The sequence below is a fragment of the Mirounga angustirostris genome, unplaced genomic scaffold (assembly GCF_029215605.1).
Source record: "Mirounga angustirostris isolate CCGP_5_RB_7025 unplaced genomic scaffold, mMirAng1.0.hap1 SCAF_1, whole genome shotgun sequence".
In the NCBI taxonomy this organism is placed as follows: domain Eukaryota; kingdom Metazoa; phylum Chordata; class Mammalia; order Carnivora; family Phocidae; genus Mirounga; species Mirounga angustirostris.
This window is the reverse complement of record NW_026991709.1, coordinates 13,340,863-13,358,367: the sequence shown is the minus strand read 5'-3', so window position 1 is coordinate 13,358,367 and position 17,505 is coordinate 13,340,863. Positions and strand designations below refer to the sequence as shown.

The 17,505-nt window shown below is 46.2% G+C and overlaps 1 protein-coding gene across 1 annotated transcript in view; it reads left to right on the top strand.

Annotated features, from left to right (window-relative positions):
• Window positions 1–17,505, top strand: part of HUNK (hormonally up-regulated Neu-associated kinase) — a 104,636-nt gene that overhangs the window by 50,870 nt on the left and 36,261 nt on the right. Inside the window, exons 3-4 of the mRNA XM_045902560.3 lie at window positions 4,534–4,589; window positions 9,631–9,766. Of these exons, the coding sequence (XP_045758516.1) occupies window positions 4,534–4,589; window positions 9,631–9,766 (192 nt within the window). The remainder of the gene's footprint in view (window positions 1–4,533; window positions 4,590–9,630; window positions 9,767–17,505) is intronic.

The window sequence follows — 17,505 nt, the reverse complement described above, 5'->3', positions numbered from 1 at the left end:
TACGCTCACACTAAAACCTTGTGAATAGATTCATCCCTCTTTTATTATTCAAAGAGGTGTCTCTCAGTTCTGTGGTCTCTTGGGAATATTTTGTGGCCTCTTTGGTCATTGTTGATTAGCTGGGCAGAGGCTCTGAGTGGCCCACTGTGCTGAATGGGACTCATAATTAATTTCAGGGGTAAGGATGCTCCCTCGGCAGTGAACATCCTGGGTGAGGCCACTTGATTGTAGCCATAACATTCCTAGGACTGATCTCCTAGGAAGGGGAAAAAATCCCAAAAGCTACTTTTAAAGAATTAATAAACTTTATTTTTTACAGCCGTTTTAGGGGTTATAGAAAAATGTGCTGAAACTGTCGAGTTCCCACATGCCTTCCCATCCCCCCTTCCACATTGTTTTCCCTGTTAATATCTTGTTAATAGCACAGGACATTTGTTAGGATTGATGAACCGAAACTGATAGATCATTAGTAACTAAGGTCCACAGTTTACATTAGGGCTCGCTCCAGTGGTGTATAGTTCTGTGGGTTTTGATAAATGCATGATGTCACGATCATAAAGAATAATTTCACCACCTATATAACAAAAATATGCTCCACCTATTCAACCTCCTCCTCCTCCCTCAGGCTGTCAGGGATCTTGTTACTGTCTCCAGAGTTCTGTCTTTTCCAGAGGATCTATGGTTGGAATTACACAGTGTGTAGCCTTTTCAGATCGGCTTCTTTCACTTAGAAACATGCATTTGGGGCACCTGGGTGGCTCAGTCGGTTAAGCGTCTGCTTTTGGCTCAGGTCATGATTCCAGGGTCCTGGGATCGAGTCCCGCATTGGGCTCCCTGCTCAGCGGGGAGCCTGCTTCTCCCTCTGCCCTTGCTCCTCCCTCCCTGCTCATGCTCTCTCTGTCAAATAAATAAATAAAATCTTTTAAAAAAAAAGAAACATGCATTTGGCTTCCTCCTTGGCTTTTCATGACTTGATAGCTCATTTCTTCATTGCTGAAGAACATTCCATTGTCTGGGTGGACCACCGTTGGTTTATCCATTCACCTACTGGACAGGTTGGTTGCTTCCAAGTTTTGGCAATTATGAATAAAGCTGCTAGGAACATTTATGTCCACACATTTTTGACTCTTTTGAGCAAATACCTAGCCAAAAAGGACTTCTAAAAATATGATTTTAAAGCCTTTCTTCCTAACGAGTCAGAAGGAAAATGTTGTCCCCCTCCTTCTAGATATCTTTCGAAAGACAAGGCAGGAGGTAGAACTAGATGAAGCCAAAAGCAGTTGAATGTTCCTTTAATTTGGGTGGATTAGGTTCACTCATCTGGACAGAGACTAATGGAGCTCACCTTTAACTAGTCATGGAATCTTTAGGCAGTTAGATTGGTTATTGCTGAAATCTTTTAGGCACATTGACAGAAGGGTCATACAGGGGCAAACAACCGGTGAACAGGTTTGTTCTGAGCATTTGCTTCAGGGGCTGGAGTAGGTTACTATGGGATGCGGTGGGTAAAAATGAAAACTGATTTCATTTTTTTCATTTTGCCTAATAATTACATTTTATACTTCCTCCCCTGGTTTTATGACATTTTCCCGATTTCCCAAAAGTGGGCATTTTTTTCTCTTTTGCATTTTTTCTTATTTTTAGTCTCCCATTTATATCATTCTTCTAATCATTGTGGTTGTTCTCTAGCTTTTATGGTCCCAGAATTTTCCAGCTTAGCTTTATAATTCTTGGCAATTGCTTTCTTATACCTCACCTCTTTAAATTGTTTTTCTCCATAGTGTATGTTCTGAACCAAATTTCTCCTTCAGTGCCTTAGTGTGGCTTCCATTCTTTCCAGGGAAGGAGGTTTAATTTCGCTAGAAACAAACTGTGGCCTTCCTTTAGATTTAAATAGCACTGCTGCTTTATAATCAGTTTTCACAGGGTAACAGTTTGGGCTATTGCTGGCCCACTGTTTTGTGTGCGCATGCAGGTTTTTTGGAATTACCGTATATGCTTGAATATAAGGTCAGATTAGAGCATGTCCTGGTTCTCCTCCGAAAAGAGGAAGTGTCTCACCTGGACTCACTTATGACTCAGGGAGCTCGAGAAACCTCCCAAGGAAATGGATAGAAGGGGAGGCCAGGACGTTTTACATGGCTTTAATAATAACTTCTAGCGATATGACCTCACCATTGTGAGGGCTTGGGAGACAACTCTAAAAACAATTCACTGAGTGGTTAATTTATATAGAAATTTTAAATGGGCGCTTATTATTTACATGGCTTGTGATAAGATTTCAGCAAGAGATTTAAAAAGTGCTTTGTGACAAACATCCAGTCAACTTCAAGATCATGCTACTCTGGTAATACGGCACAAAGACTGTCAGCCTCCTCCTGGCTGTGACAAGTTTCAGTGACACTGTTTCATGAACTGTGAAGGTGTGGGAATAATATTTCTAAAGTTAATGTTATGGCATGTGCTCTTAAACACGATAGTGCAGCTTTGTAGATAGTCATTTGATCATTCCATTGCATTTTAAAAATTTATGTACTTTTGTTTTCCAAAAAGCCTTTACTGAGGGACAGAGTCTTCCCATTGGAAAAATGAGGGGAAGATTATTGTATATTTGGGGTCATCCTGCATTTGGACATACATGATACCCTTTAAAGGCTGACATAGTTTATAATAGTCTGTGTATTGTTTCAGCTGGATCCAAGTGAAAGGATCCAATTCTTCCTCCCACCTCCCAGTTGGTGGGTGCATGTGGATTGGGGGATATCCATATTCCCTAGCTGCAAGTTTCAACTCAGACCTCCTTGCTCATCCAAGTGTCCAGCCCTAACACTACCAGCCGCCTTCCAATTTTGAAAGATACTGGACGCTTTTTAAAAGAGCTCACCTTTTTCTGCACTTGACTTCTTCCTATCTTGAAATGCTTCCCAATGCTTCCCTTCCTTGTTCCTGGGACAGCAGTGTCCCCGACTTCCCTCCTCTCCCCCACATTCTCTCCCTGGGCAATCTCATGTCCTTTCCAGGCTCAGCTTCCCCTCCCCGCCGTACTGAGGTTGAAAATTGGTAGTTTGCAGGCCATGTCTTGCCAGCAAGGTTGACCCATGCAGCGGTGGTTGTTACTGTTTTGAAATGTGAATTTGTTGCCAGCATTTAAAAATTGGGATAAAATCCAGATTTCTAGTTCCTCTTGGAGAAGAGGATGAGCTGGTATGGCTGGGACCGAGCTGTGAGCATCTGTCCCCGTGAAATGGGACACTGCTCTCCGTTTACTAAAAGCCCTAGCAACTGCTCCCTTTTGTCTCACGACTTTGATGTAGTGTTGTTTGCTTATCATGATTTCACTATTCTATTCTCTTCAGTAGAGATATGAGGAAAAAGGATTTCTTTTGCCTGTGCCTCTGTTCAAAAGTGGGAAAAATAAAAAAACTGGACCAAAAATGCCATGTGTTTCAAAACCATGGAAGGGAACATGGTGTGTGTGTGTGTTTGTAAGAGAAGAATGTTCTTATAGATCTAATACTCAAGGTGTGTCTGAGTTGACAGCTTAAAGATGCTTATTCTGTAATCATCAACTTAGATGGTTTGATGACCAAATGTATACTTTTGCCCATGTTTTTTCCTTCTGAAATCCAGAACGATCTCTTTGGTAATGTAGATTCATTTGTATTTACTGAGTACCTGGGATGTGCAAAGGTCCTGGGGGTGCAGTGGGAAGCAGGGCCGCCATGTTTCCTGCTGCCATGTTTCCTGCCGGCTAGGAGCTTACAGTCGGCTCGCACAGATCCTACAGGCACCCCACATTCAGCATGAACCTGAGTGCAATTCTCCCTTCCACTCTTCAAGTCCCCTCAGTGTCAATGATCAGAGTCACCCACAGATTGATTAACAATCTTCATTCCATCTGCAAACTTAATTCCTTTTGGGTATGTAACATTAACATTCACTCGGTTGTAATACCAGGCATTAGGAGCCAACATCTTTGGAGTCCATTTTTCTGCCCACCATGATATCTGCTTGCTTAAATGGATGATCACCTGCCAATTTGTGGATGACACTTGGGCTCCATGCATGGAGTTTGAAGGACTGATAAATTATGTTAGCTTTCAATTTTTTTTTTTTTTTTTTTGGCTGCTTCCCCCGGCTGGTGTTGCTCACCAGCTCACAAACACGTGGCCACATTTGTATTTCCCTACCTGTTTGGGCAGCACCTGTCTTGAATGATTCTTCCATTCTCTCCCAACCTTGTTTATTTAAATTCCAAGTTTCAGCTTTGATCCCACTCCTTCCGGAAACTTCTCATGATGTGTTCTGCCCTCAGTGCTCTCTGTTTTTATGAAATCCTTTGGCTTTTTCAGCCTGCAGCAATTAATTGTATCATATTTATAAATATTTACTTATCGATTGTGGAGTTTTGGCAGGAAGCTTTTGGGCTGGTTCAAAGTAGCTCTCAAAGAGTTCGTTTGCCTTCAGAAGCAAAATGTCATTCCACGATTTCAAATGCCTATCTGAAATATTCTGTGGTTTTGTTTATTTCAGGGACTTGAAGATAGAAAATTTGCTACTAGATGAAGACAATAACATCAAGCTGATTGGTATGACTTTTTTTTTTTTAAGCAAGATTATCCTTTAAGTGTTGTGTTGTCAATTCTCAGTTATTTATTGCTGGATTATTGACTTTGAAAATTATTCATGGTCTATTTCTAATCCCAGACAATACTCTAGGCCACCTCCTTTTACTTCCAATATTTAATAATAGTTTTGAAAATGAAAATTAATTTTAATAATAAACATAATTAGGAAGGTAGAAATACTGTAAAGTGACCATAAAATTAATTTCACAGCTACAAATAAGTATTGGTTGGTTACGTGTTCTGTGGATTATTCAAACTTCAGCTTTGCATAAACTCAGGTGGATCCTAATTTTTATAGGGGTTATTTTTATTTTGGTTAACCATAAAACTTCTTAAAAATAGTGGAAAATAGTTTAGTTCAGAAGTCCTACTCTTAGCTTTAGCCATGGCTTAATTCCCTTTCCATGAATATCAGAGCGCTGAAGTCAAAGGGAACCCAGCTAACCTTCCGTTTTTATTATAATCTTTATCGAAGCCCCATTGTATAATTGTGCAGAGAGAAATCCCCGCAGAGGGATAATTTAGAAGGAAGGTAATCAGAAGGAAGTTCCAGGATAGAGTGAGTCATAATTGGTTCATAATTCAGGGTCCATAAGCGAGTTCACTCCATGACTCATTTTCTAGAAGAATTCCTTTTTGTTTGCCTGTATGATTGCTCTTGGCAAAAGTCTCATGGCATCATTTTTACACCCAGATGTGAGCATCATCATTGGTTCCTCTCTTTTCTTTCTTTTTCCCACCTCAGGTGCAAGTAATTTTTTCCATCTCAATGGCTTGAAAAGGCTTTATATTAGGAGAAAAGAGAGGGATCAGTAGAACGTTGTGAATTTAACTCTCCTACCCGAGAAGGAAATTTTGTTTGGCAACTACTAAAAACCATCTCTAGACTCTCTGAAACATGTCATTCAAATAACCAGTTAGATTCCCTGGCTCCCCAAACCGGACTCCTTGGCTGGCTGATTAAGCATCGCCGACAGGTGTTAATGAACGAACATACCGATCCTTAGAAAACTACTAACAAGAGGAAACCATTTTTTTTTTTTAATTTCCCTCAAAAGATTTTAAAGATCAGATGCTTTAAAATGGACAATTCAAAGAATTTTCTTTTTATCCTGTCGTTTCACTGTCGTGTTTCGGTTGTCCCGAGGGCCAAATACAGAGGCATAAAACAAGACAGACGTTGAAATGCCTGTAGGATGTCTTACTGGTCCTGGTTTCCGGGATCTGTATCATTAAACAAAGGCCCGTCCTGGTGGGGGGCGAGGAATGGAGGAAAGAAGATTGTTGAGATTCTCTGGCAGGCTGACCTGTAACTTGTCTTCAGAAAACGTGGAGGTGTCAGAGACAGGGTTGCCCTAATGGCAACAGATTGTAAGAAAACAGGCCTCGTGAAGGCCGGTTGTCCATTATAGTAAAAGTTCAAATAATTCAATTATTTGAATTAATTCCCCCGTGCACCATCCAGACTGAGGCTGAAGCAGGTCACCAGGGCGTGGTTTCCGTCTCCTAACCTGGTGCTGCTCCTATTGCCCCTTTCCTTCCCTCTTGCCTCCCTTCCCCTTGGGCCTTGCTCTCTCTTTCTTTCCAAGCTATAGACCTAGACGATCATGTATGACACTAGAAATGTACTGTGGAATGAACAGTGTTGAAAAGCACAGCTCTTTGTATTGGTTAGAAGTGTGCTCAGAAGATTCTGGAAGAACCAATCTCTGTAAACAGTGGATTCGTTTCTAAGTAGCTCACAGATTGGCCACCTGACAATCCCTCTTAGAGAGGACCTGTGCCAATAAGAGGAGGACATGCTCTCCATACGTGAGAGCCCACGGTTCCCCTTGAGGGGAGCGGGATGGTGGCTCTTTGGATTCACATGCCTCAGAGTCTCCTCCGCTCAACATGGCGGCCACTGGATCGGCACCCAAGCCCGGGACACCAAGTGGGTTCTGTCAGAAATGAGGTCTCAGAGACCACAGTTTCCAAGACTGCTGGCAAGGAGGCTCTGATCATTGGATTTCCCGTTATTTGAACTTTTTATGTGGCTCCCAGTTCCCTCATGACCAGCATAAACCAAAAGGCCTACCTCACACCTGAAATCCCAAGAGACATTATAGTACCAGAGAGGACAACTGGGAATTGCCTTGTGTTTACCAATATCCGATTTTCCCCATTTTTTTCCACTGGGTCAATCACAAAGCTAGTGGTGGGCGCTGGACGGAGGGAAGACCCAGGGTCTTGTGCGTTTTCTTGCCCCTGGGTCGGACCATTTGGATCCAGTGTTTCTATGACTGTCTTTTTGCAACTTGAAAGTTCTTTGAACCTTTTCTTCAAAGGAATTACCTAGTTATTTTTCAAAGATGGATTATAGCAATTTCCATTTCCTCCTATAATAGTTTTCCTTCTTTGGAATAATTTGATTTAAGTAAATTTACTTAAGCCCGGTCTGCCATGTTTCAAATAAACTAGAGCTAACTGGGAATAAGATCTGATTTAATCAAGATTTTTTTTTTCCCCCTTTCAGAAAAAGCGGTCTGATATTTGATCGTTCAGAACAGTTTTGTACTTCAGTTTCCCACAGCAGCGTTCCCTGGGGCATTTTGTGAGATTCATTTTGCGGCTCTCTGAGGATAGTGGGCTTCTCTATTTACCAGATCTAATTGGGGCAGACCTGGGTAACACCCCGGGAAGCGGACTTCTCTCTAATTTCACCGTTCTAATTATAGGCATGTGTGTAACATTTTAATAATTACCCTTATGGGTGTGAAAAGGACCGGTTATTTCTCTACAATATATTTTAAATGAAACCCTTCTGGTGAGGTCAACATTAAGTCATTTAAAATGCAGATCTTTTCTCCTTCCTCACCAGATCAGCTGCTAATTTAACTTCTTGAAACTGTGCTTGAGACAAGGCAAGGCACTGTGTTCTCCAGCTTGCCTGGAAGCAGGGAGGGGCGGGGTGGGGGGGTGACCTGGTCTCTTATCTCGCCCTGCCCTCTTGGTGTCCAGCAGTTCTTAACAGACCCCAGTCCAGGAGTGGAGGGAGTGACCTGAAGGAGGCAGTCCTTTGCTGTGAATGGCACCCTGCTGAGATTAGACACAGAGTCTTTATTTAATGTCAGAAATCTAGAGAGAACTTTACGGGACTCCTAGGAGATCGGGCCTCTAAAGTGACTGCGAAACTTCCCTTAAAATGCTGCCCCCCAAACAATGTAATCTTTATTCCATGGTGCTCTTTACGCATTTGTTGTTTTATTAAAATTCCTTTAGGATGATTTGCAGACCCAACATACTTAAGCAACCATCCAATTTCAAGCACGCTATGATTTTTCCTCTTACAAAAATATTCGCCCTCCCCCTTTTTTCCTGTGTCAGCGATACTACAGGGGTCCGAGAGGTCTGAGAACAGGGGCCCTCAGATCCTTTGGCACAGAGATCTCCTCTCAAGATGGGAAGCCGGGGGCCCTGTGGCTCCTGTAGGGGCCTTCTTGGGCAGGTTATGTGGGACCTACTGGTGTGGACTGGGGGGGAGGGGTGTAGGGGGGAGGGGTGTAGGCTGGGGAGGAAACAGGGGCTGGGTCGGGGGGAAGAGTAGGGAGCAAAAGGAAGTTACGAGAAAAAAAACATGGAATCATAAAAAAACAAAAGCAAAGGAAGAGTTACATGTGTCCACATGCAGCATCCCCTGGTGGTTTGCCAATCCCTAGGGTAGGTTCTGGTTCTCCATCTCCAAGCCCAGAGCCTTGAAGAGTTTTTGGAGCTCTCTCTTGGGGAGGGGGCTCTGTTTGGGAAAGCTCCTTCATGACACAGTCTCAGCCAGCGACTGTGGGGAGAGTTTCTAGTGGTGCATCTTGACCCGTGGTGTGAGTCACTCGATGGACTTAGAGTCACTTCACGTCCCGTCCTGTGTTTCTCTGTTCCTGAGCTTTCCTGAGCGGTTATAGCAGTCAGGCGCTTGCAAGTGGAGGCACATTAGTCAAGGAGAAAACACAGTAATGAAAGCAGGTATAAATCCTACCGTTGAGAAAGGACAAGGGTTTTGTTCAAGACATGGAGCCAGTCTCTGGCCACTGAGCCCTGTGGGCAGAGTCTCCTGTTTGGGGGACGAGAACCATAATACTCACGTTGAAGTTCAAAGGAGAAGCAATGATCTGAATTCTGGGGATCAGGAAAGATATCAGATGGGGACAGAACACTGACAACTCTGATTACCTGTCAGTTGCAGTATCGTGAGGATCAAAAAAGTAAACACGAAAGAAAAGGTGTACTGGACCCAGCGAGCTTTGGATGCATCGGGCTCTTCTTTGCTTTTCCCATTTGCCTCCATCATCCAAGAACAAGGCAACGCTAGGAGGTCGCTTAGTCCAGTTCTCATTGCTGTCTTCCTGACGTTAGAGTTCTAGCCAACATTCAGCATTGTCTAAATGGTCGGGGGTATAGTTTTCCCTCTTCCAATCCCCACACATTGCTACATGCACCGGGAGCATTTTTAAAAGACTTGCATGAAATTAAAACACTGAGCCGGAAAATGTCAAGTCTACGTGGGGGGATCGCATGTTACCCGGGGTGACGCTGACCCTAGCCAGAGGAAATGGATCTTCCATCAGCGTTTCCCCACGTGACCTCTTGGAAGCCAGATTGCTGACTCCGAGGCCTCTGCTCGTTCTCTCTTCCTGCCTTTAGTCCTAGAAAGCGAAGCCTCTCTTTTTCCTGGATGACTCATTTGCAAGGTTTGATGACAATATGTTTTGGTTCAACATACTTTTAGCTCTAGCTAGATTTTACAGTGAGGCCTGATATAAAATGTTTCCAGGCTCGAGACCCCGTATCCAGAGGTTATGGTCTGCAGCTGCTTGGTGCTCCTTTGGGATGCTAAATGATGTGTCAGCCCGAGAGAATGTTTCCTTTCCTGCTGCCCTAGGGTTGTTAGTTTTTTGTTTTTTTTTTTTTTTCCTTCTTCTGTTTCACAGTTTTCTAATTTGGAGCTGGTTTTGTCTTCCCCTGTTTGCAGACTTTGGTTTGAGCAACTGCGCGGGGATCCTGGGCCACTCCGACCCGTTCAGCACACAGTGTGGCAGCCCAGCCTACGCCGCACCTGAACTTCTCGCCAGGAAGAAATATGGCCCCAAAATCGATGTCTGGTCCATGTGAGTGATGGAGCTTATAAAAGGGAACTGTCGTGTCCGCTCTCCCTTTCTTATGAAATAACCTTTGAGTATTCGATGACAAGGGTGTTGTATTACCGGCTCTGGGACAGATATCCGGCAATTCTTTGGAGCCTGGCTTTCCACCTCTGTTCCTTCTGGTCGGTTCTCCACAGACCACCAGAGAGGCTTTTGCCAAAATTCCTTCCGTTGCTGGGGAGACAAGAAAACAAAGTCCCGAGCTCACGGAACTCACATTCTGGTTTCACAAGTCACTCCTGTGATTCCCCTGCTTAAAATTGTCCTGCAGCTTTCCTTTGGTTCCAGAAGAAAGCTGCATGCGTCTCCTACCCCACCCTCCGCTCTCGATTCCTCAGGCACATTGGCCTCTGTTTCATCTTTCCCACCTCTGGGCTTTGCACCTGCTCTTTCTGGGTCTGGAATGCCATTTCCTGGCTCTTCAGGTGGCCTGTCCACTCCCACATTCCAGTTTTAATCCAGTGCCCCCCCTGCAGAATGCATCGCTGGGTTCCCTGTCAGAAAGGCCCCCACGATTCTGTCTCCTCACCCTTGCGAATCCCTCGCTAGCACCCATGGCGGCCTGACATTTTATGGCTTGTGAATCCATTTAGTGTGTGTCTCCCTAGTCGGGAAGGATGCTGCAGGAGGATGGGGACCTTATGGGTCTGCTTCGCCAGGGTCCCGCACAGGGTGGGCCACCAGGGGCAAACTCAGTCACCACTGAAGCGATGAGTCGGGGGTCGCTGCAGTGTTCCTGAGTCCGGATCCCCACGGTCCCCACGCCGAGTGAGCCCCTCAGCATCAGGTGTGAATGGGAGGGGGAGCCGTGCAGGGTCCTGGATTCTGGGGTAGGGACCGAGTTCCTCACCAAGGGGAAGTGGGCTGCAGACAGAGAGTGGGCTCCTGATTAAGATGGAATTTGGCGATGAGGACAGCTCATTTGAGCCCAGAATGTGTTGATTCGGTACATTTCTGGAATTGCCCTGCTTCTCTCCCTTCTTGCTACACATCCCTCGTCCAGACTGGAGAAAAGCTAACATTTGCTGCATGCTTGGTGTGTGGCATGCACCATGGCACTTAATTTTCACGGTAACCCAGTGAAACTGTTACTCTCTGGTATCCCCATTTTATGGGAGAAGAAACCCATTGCAAGAGACATTAAGAAAATTTCTTAAGGTCACGGGGCTACTAAGTGGTGGAGCTGGGGTTTGAACCAGGCAAACTCCAGGGTCTCAAGATAAAGGACTGAATCCTGAGCCTGGCTCCATTGCCTCGTGGGAAGCCATTCTCCACATCCGTTCTCTAGCGGGCTCCATGTTGTTTCCTCTCTCTTGCATGTGCTGTTCCCTCACCCAGGGATTCTTGTCCCTGCTCCTGTACACCTTCTCTTTCCCTCTTCTTTTCTGGGATTCCACTTCCCCAGGGCAGCCCTCCCTGCCTCCTACAGGCTGACTTGGAGCCTCTGGTGTCTCATCTGTTTCCTGCGCCCCGCTCCGCGGGCTCTCACCCCATGGTCACGGCTCCCCTGCCTGAAGCCCTGCTCTGCAGGCTGATGGGGCAGGACAGCGGGCACAGAGCCGGGGCTAGAGAAAGGAGGGAGGGGAGGGAGGGACAGAAGCCACAGGGTCAGGGGCTACCGTTGGCAGAGGAAGCAAACAGAGCCAGGGAACCCCGAGGGAGGGTCTAGAAGGGAAGGAGCTCAGGAGGTTCCAGTGGGAGGTGAGGGGAACTAGAGCCCAGCATGAGATGCTGAGGACAAGAGAATTCCTGGGACGTGGGTGCAGCTAGTCACAGGTTAGTGGGGAGTCAGCTTCCGTTCCTGGGGAGGGCTGGGTGCTCTGCGTTAATTATCCCCTTTGATCCGCAGGACAGCCAGTGAGGCTCTCTCGTGCCCATTTTACAGAGTAAGTGGTGGAGATGCACTTTGCACTCACGGCTCTTCAGCCAGAAGCCTGAGCTCCCAGTGACTTTCCTGACCCCTCAAGAGGAGGTGTGGTTAGGGCTACAGCTGGAGTGCTTATGGCCCCCAGGGGGAGGGTGCTGGGGGGCCGCCAGAGTGGCTGGGAGTGGTAGCAGGAAGCCCCAGTAGAGGAAGCCTTCTCCTCGAGGTTCCCTGGGTCGTTTGGCCAGCATTGCTGATTCACAGGCTCTTTGTTCTGGGCCCAGAGGGCCTCAGAATCCTTCTTAACACAGCCATCAGAGAGCACTGCCAATGGATCAGAGTCGATACTTGAGGTGAAATCCATTCTTGGTCCCTTTCAATGCTTAAGAATTCTCACACATGTCTGGCACATGTAAATACTTACTGAGGGATGAATATAAATGTTAGAGTCTATAATCACCTTCTCTCCTTAACAGTTAGGGAACTCACCTATGCTAAATGGAGAGCTATACAAGGGACCATTTGTGCACCAATAATAATAATAATAATAATAATAATAAATAAATAAAAAGGTTATGGAGCATAGAGAGCCTGAAAAGCCAAGAGGTTCAGAAGCGTGATTTAGCTGGTGGGGTGGGAGGCATAATGACCACGGGGAAGAGAAGCCGGCAGCTGGAGAGCAGGCCTTGCTCTCTCGGGGACCGAAGGATAAGTGTCATCACGAGTTGTCATGGTGACAAGGCTCAGCCTATGAAGGGGGACCTTTCCACTCCATGGCTGGCAGCGCAGGCAGCTCCTCACCGTCTAGAAGTGTTGGTAGAAGGGAGGAGCCTTATGGACTGTCAGAGCCCCAGGGGAGGTCCTGGGCAGGTTTCACCTGCGAGGGACCTCTCTCTCGACCCCTTGTGCTGACTGTAAGATGGGAAGAAATCATTTCTCCTGTCTGGGGAAATCCAAGGGGAAATGGAAAGCACCAGCTGCAAAAGGCAGAGAGTGGGCTCCTGATTAAGATGGAATTTGGCGATGAGGACAGCTCATCTGAGGACAGCCCGTCTGAGGGTCAGGTGTAAGCTCACACTTTGTCCCTGGCCCTCCTGTCAAGTCCCTGGACTTGGGAAAGAAATCCATAGTTAGGGACCCCAGGTGCTCTATTTCTCAGTTTGGGGGACCCCATGATTCAGATAAAGGGGCCTGGTCTCCTGCCAGCTGTTGTGTCCCCACGCATCAGCCAGAAGGAGTGGCTCCACTCGGAAGGTGGGTTTAGAGGAGGGAAGGCGGAGGGGAGCTGCGGGAGGGATGAGGGTGACCCGGAACCCTCGCTTCCCTCCTCCACCCCGGCTTCTGCCACCGCTGGGCCCTCTGGAGCTGCTGGACGTTTCTTCGCTCACCTCCCACCTAGTTGCCTTTTTTTCCCCCAAGAAGGTGATACACAGCTTCCGGTCTTCTGAAAAGCTCTCGTCAGGCCTCATTCTTAGTCCTGGTGCCAGAGAGTAATGTATGGGAAAGTCTTTGACAAATAGTAACACACCATACACACCTTGGTCTTTTCAGTTGATTGTGGCATCGCTCTGGAGGCTGATGGGGGATCTCTAGGTAGACCAGAAACTCCGTGTGCTAGTGCCCCGTGGTGGGGAGTTGTGGTGGAGATTCTCACCCTGTTTAGCCATGAAGGACCCTGTTTTATTCTAATAAATGAAGTTTCCCTGGAGCAAGATTGGTTAGCTGACCCTGGAACATTCTCTAGCGGATGAGGCCACAGGACCCATGCCTAATTCACAGGGATGGCATCAATTAGGCCCCTTTTAAAAGCTGCTATTGATAAAGCTTAAAAAGCAAAAAGAGGCCACATGAGGAACAGATAGCTTACCAGCAATTTGTTCATTCGGCAGATATGTGTTGAGCCAGGTGCTGTGCTGAATTCTGAGTGCACAGCAGGGAGTAAAATAGCCAAGCAGCCTTGGTCGGTCCTTGCTCCCGCAAAGATCGTTATTAATGCTCACGTACCTCGGACTGAGTGACAGGCAGTGTTCCAGGGGCTTTGCAAGTATTAACTCATCTTGTCTGCCTAACAACCCTTCAAGGGAGTGCTCTGTGATCCCACTTTACAGATAAGGAAACTGAGGCCCGAAGAGTCTTGGGCCCTCACCCAAGTGGCACTGATAGGGGGTATAGAGCCAGGATTTGACCAAGCTGGCTTGACTCTAGAGTTTGTCTTAAATCGTCACTCTTCACTGCTTCTACTTCTACTATGTTGTGCTTCCTCTCCTGGGGTTTCCATTCTAGTGGGGCAGACGGTTTTTAAACAAGCTGTAAGCTGGGTGTGGGAATGGCTATGGAGAAAATGGGTGGGATGCAGTGAACGAGGATGGGGGTGGTGGCCTCCAGAGGAGGAAATCTCAAAGCCAAATCCTTAGGATGAGTAGAACTGAACTCTGGGGAGAGGGAGGTGTCAGGAAGGAAGGCCTGAGACACAGGGAACAGGATGTGGCAAAGCCGGGGTGGGGGTGGGGTGGGGTGAGGAGGTGTGGGAAGGGGTTTGGGTTTCACCCTAAAGGTTATAAGAAGCCACTGGAAAATTATAAGCAGGTGGATAACAACATGTTATGGATTGAATTGGGTTCTCCTCCCGAATGATATGCCAGAGTCCTAACCTCCAGTGTCTCAGAATGTGATGTTATTTGGAGAGAAGGTCTTTACAGGGGTAACCCAGTGCAAATGATGCCATAAAATCCAGTATGACAGATGTCTTTATAAAGGGGGGAAATTGGGACACAGAGAGACACAGGGAGGACGCCGTGTGGGGCTGAAGGCAGAGCTCATGGTGCTGCATCTCTGAGGTAGGGAACACCAGATTGCCAGAAACCACCAGCAGCTCTGGGAGCAGCATGGAACAGGTTCTCCCTCCCAGCCCTCAGGAAGAACCAACCCTGCCGACTCTCTCGGCTTGGACTTCGAGCCTCCAGAACTGTGAGAAAATCAATTTCTGTTGTTTAAGCTCTAGAATCTCGGGAAAGGCCAGAAGTAAACTGATGAGTATAAACTCTCCACTCCAGATCCCAAGAGCCATTCTCCTTCCCAGGAAGTCAAGTTCACTAACAGACGAATAAAGTAGACTAACGGAATTCTTGGTCATCGCTTACCCAACGGAGCGTAAGCCTCCATCAGCCACCCAGTCACCATGGTTCGATGTAAATCCAAATTCTCAAGCATTGCTGCTACCTGTAGGTAAGAAGTTACTGGCTGTGTGAAAACCAGAAACAAAGAAAGCCACAAAATACGCAGAATTTCGTTCACGCCGTGGTGGAAGAGTCCCCCGGGAGTAAGAGAGGGCGAGCCCTAGTGCACAAACACTTTTCGAGAAGCGTCTGTGTCATGTTTACTAACCTTTCAGTGGGCAAAGCAGGCTGCATGGCCAACCTGGAATCAAGGGGAGAGAAAGAAATTTCCACCCTGTGATGGGGGGGAGCGGTAAGGAATGTGTGGGCTTTGGGTTTTTGTTTTGTTTTGTCTTGCAATCGAACACGCTTACCTACTGCTATGGACTGAACTGAAGCCCCCCAAAATCCATACGTTGAGGCCCTAATTCCCCAGTGTGACGTAATTGGAAGTGGTGCCTTTGTGAGGTCGTGAGGGTGGAGTGCCCATAATGGGATAAGGGTCCTTCTAAGGAGAGAGATTCCAGAGAGCTTGCTTGCTCTCCGACAGTGAGGACAAAGCCCGAAGGTGACTGCAAACCAGGAAGAGAGCTCACCACAGCCCGGCCATGTTGGCACCCTGCTCTCAGACTCGGGCTCCAGAACCGTGAGAAAACGTCTGTTGGCTGAGCCACCCCTTCTGTGGTATTCTGTCATGGTGGCCTGAGCCGACTAAGACGCCTACTTACCTACGCGTGTTACCTGTAAATAATTCCGACGTGTCGGGAGGCACAGCTGCAGAGCTGGGTCATTTCAAGAAGCCATCAGAGGAGAGCTGAATCTGCTTCTGAGGCATAAAGTGGAGTTTGCCAGGTGGAGGAGAGGAGAGGAAGATTTCCAGGCAGAGGGAACAGCATATGCAGAGTCTTGAACGTATGAAAACCTGATTACTATCATTCTCGATCCTGGAGAAAATGAAAAACTTCAGAACCTTCTTTAAGAGATTAATTTTCCAGCGCTTTGGGGTGTTGTGTCTGAGATACTGGTCAGGTTTCTGTTTGGTGCCCACGACTTTGCTGGCAGAATTGGAAATGGAAAACCCAAAGAGAATTTAATTTAAAAGGCCGTTTAAGAAAGAGAGTGAAAATGGAACCAATTTTCTTTCAGGGTCAGACACTGGTATTATAAAACATCCCTTTTTATCGTTCTGAAACAACAGAATGAAGAATTCACTTCTCAAATCAAAAGGAAACTTCTGCCTCCGGAGGTTTGGACCTTGAGGGATGGATGGGGCCTTTCTCCAAGACTTCTGGGACTGACTTGGGAAGAAAACCAGCTTGTCACTCACGGAAACCTTTGGAAGGAGAGCTCTTTCCACGAATGGGGCCCCCAGGGCCCTCCTCCTCTAGTGAATCAGGCATTAATAATGTCAGTAGGAAATGGTGTATGCTGTCTTGGGGCTTTTCCACTATTTTCAGTGGTCTTCATTTTCATATACGAGTATCTTTCAAATCATTCGCGTCTTACCTTTAATTGAGATGACTGGAATATGTCCATCTCCAGTGAACTTTGAGATATCAGACATGAAACCAAAAATGTTCATTCCGTAGTAGTGAACCGTTTTTATGGTTAACTGACTTTTCCTCAGAGTGGAATATATGCTGATTAAAAAAACCAAACAAACACTAATGCAGATGTACTTTTTACAGAATAAAAATTAACTTTATTTTCAGAATATTACTGTGCTCTTTTGAGAACTTTGGTGAATCTCTAAGAGTAAGAAAAACAGAAATTGAGAGTCCCATCCCCAAAACATTGGAAATGCTATATCATTTCAACCAAAGCTGCTCTTTGCTCTCCTGGGAGTACCTGGGGTGGGTGAAGCATTTATGTGAAGACCTGGTGCCTGGTGGAGGGTCGTGTACAACACACCCAGACCACCATCCCAGTCTCACTGAATCTCTTTTCACTTAGTGGGAAAAAATCTCTCCCCAGTGCTGTCCCTTCGGGTAGACAAGTTGGCTGAGGCGAGCCATCTTGTTTGCAGCCCTGCTCAGGCATTTAGACCTTAGACTCTGTTTTGTAAAAATACTACCAGATACCACCAGCTACTGCAGTGGTCAAATGGGGAAGAATAGCATTTTCTCTCCATTTATACCCCCTCAAAATGGCAGGAGAAGGAGGTGGAAACAGGAGACCTATGATTTCTTTTGGGTAGCTTAGGGCTTTTGACTTTTAACAGAGAAATTTCCTTTAGCTTCTGAGATTTTTCAGTTATAAAATCTCAACTTTTTTTTTTTTTTTTTTTTTGTAGCTAGCCTGTGCATTTAAAAATAGAAGAGGGGAAGGAGGAAGGGAAAAGGAAGAAAAAGTCTTAAAATCCACAAGAAGGTAATTTCGTGTGGAACACAGTCCATTTTAAGGAGTGGTCATGAAGTTTGAGATTTTCCAAATGGACAGATCTGTTCCCACTCTACTTTCGAGACTTTATTTATTTTTTAAGATTTTATGTATGTATTTGATAGAGAGAGAGAGAGAAAGAGAGAGAGGGTGAGCACAAGCAGGGAGAGCAGCAGGCAGAGGGAGAGGGAAAAGCAGACTCCCTGCTGAGCAAGGAGCCCGACTTGGGACTCGATCCCAGGACCCTGAGATCATGACCTGAGCCGAAGGCAGATGCTCAATAACTGATTGGGCCACCCAGGCGC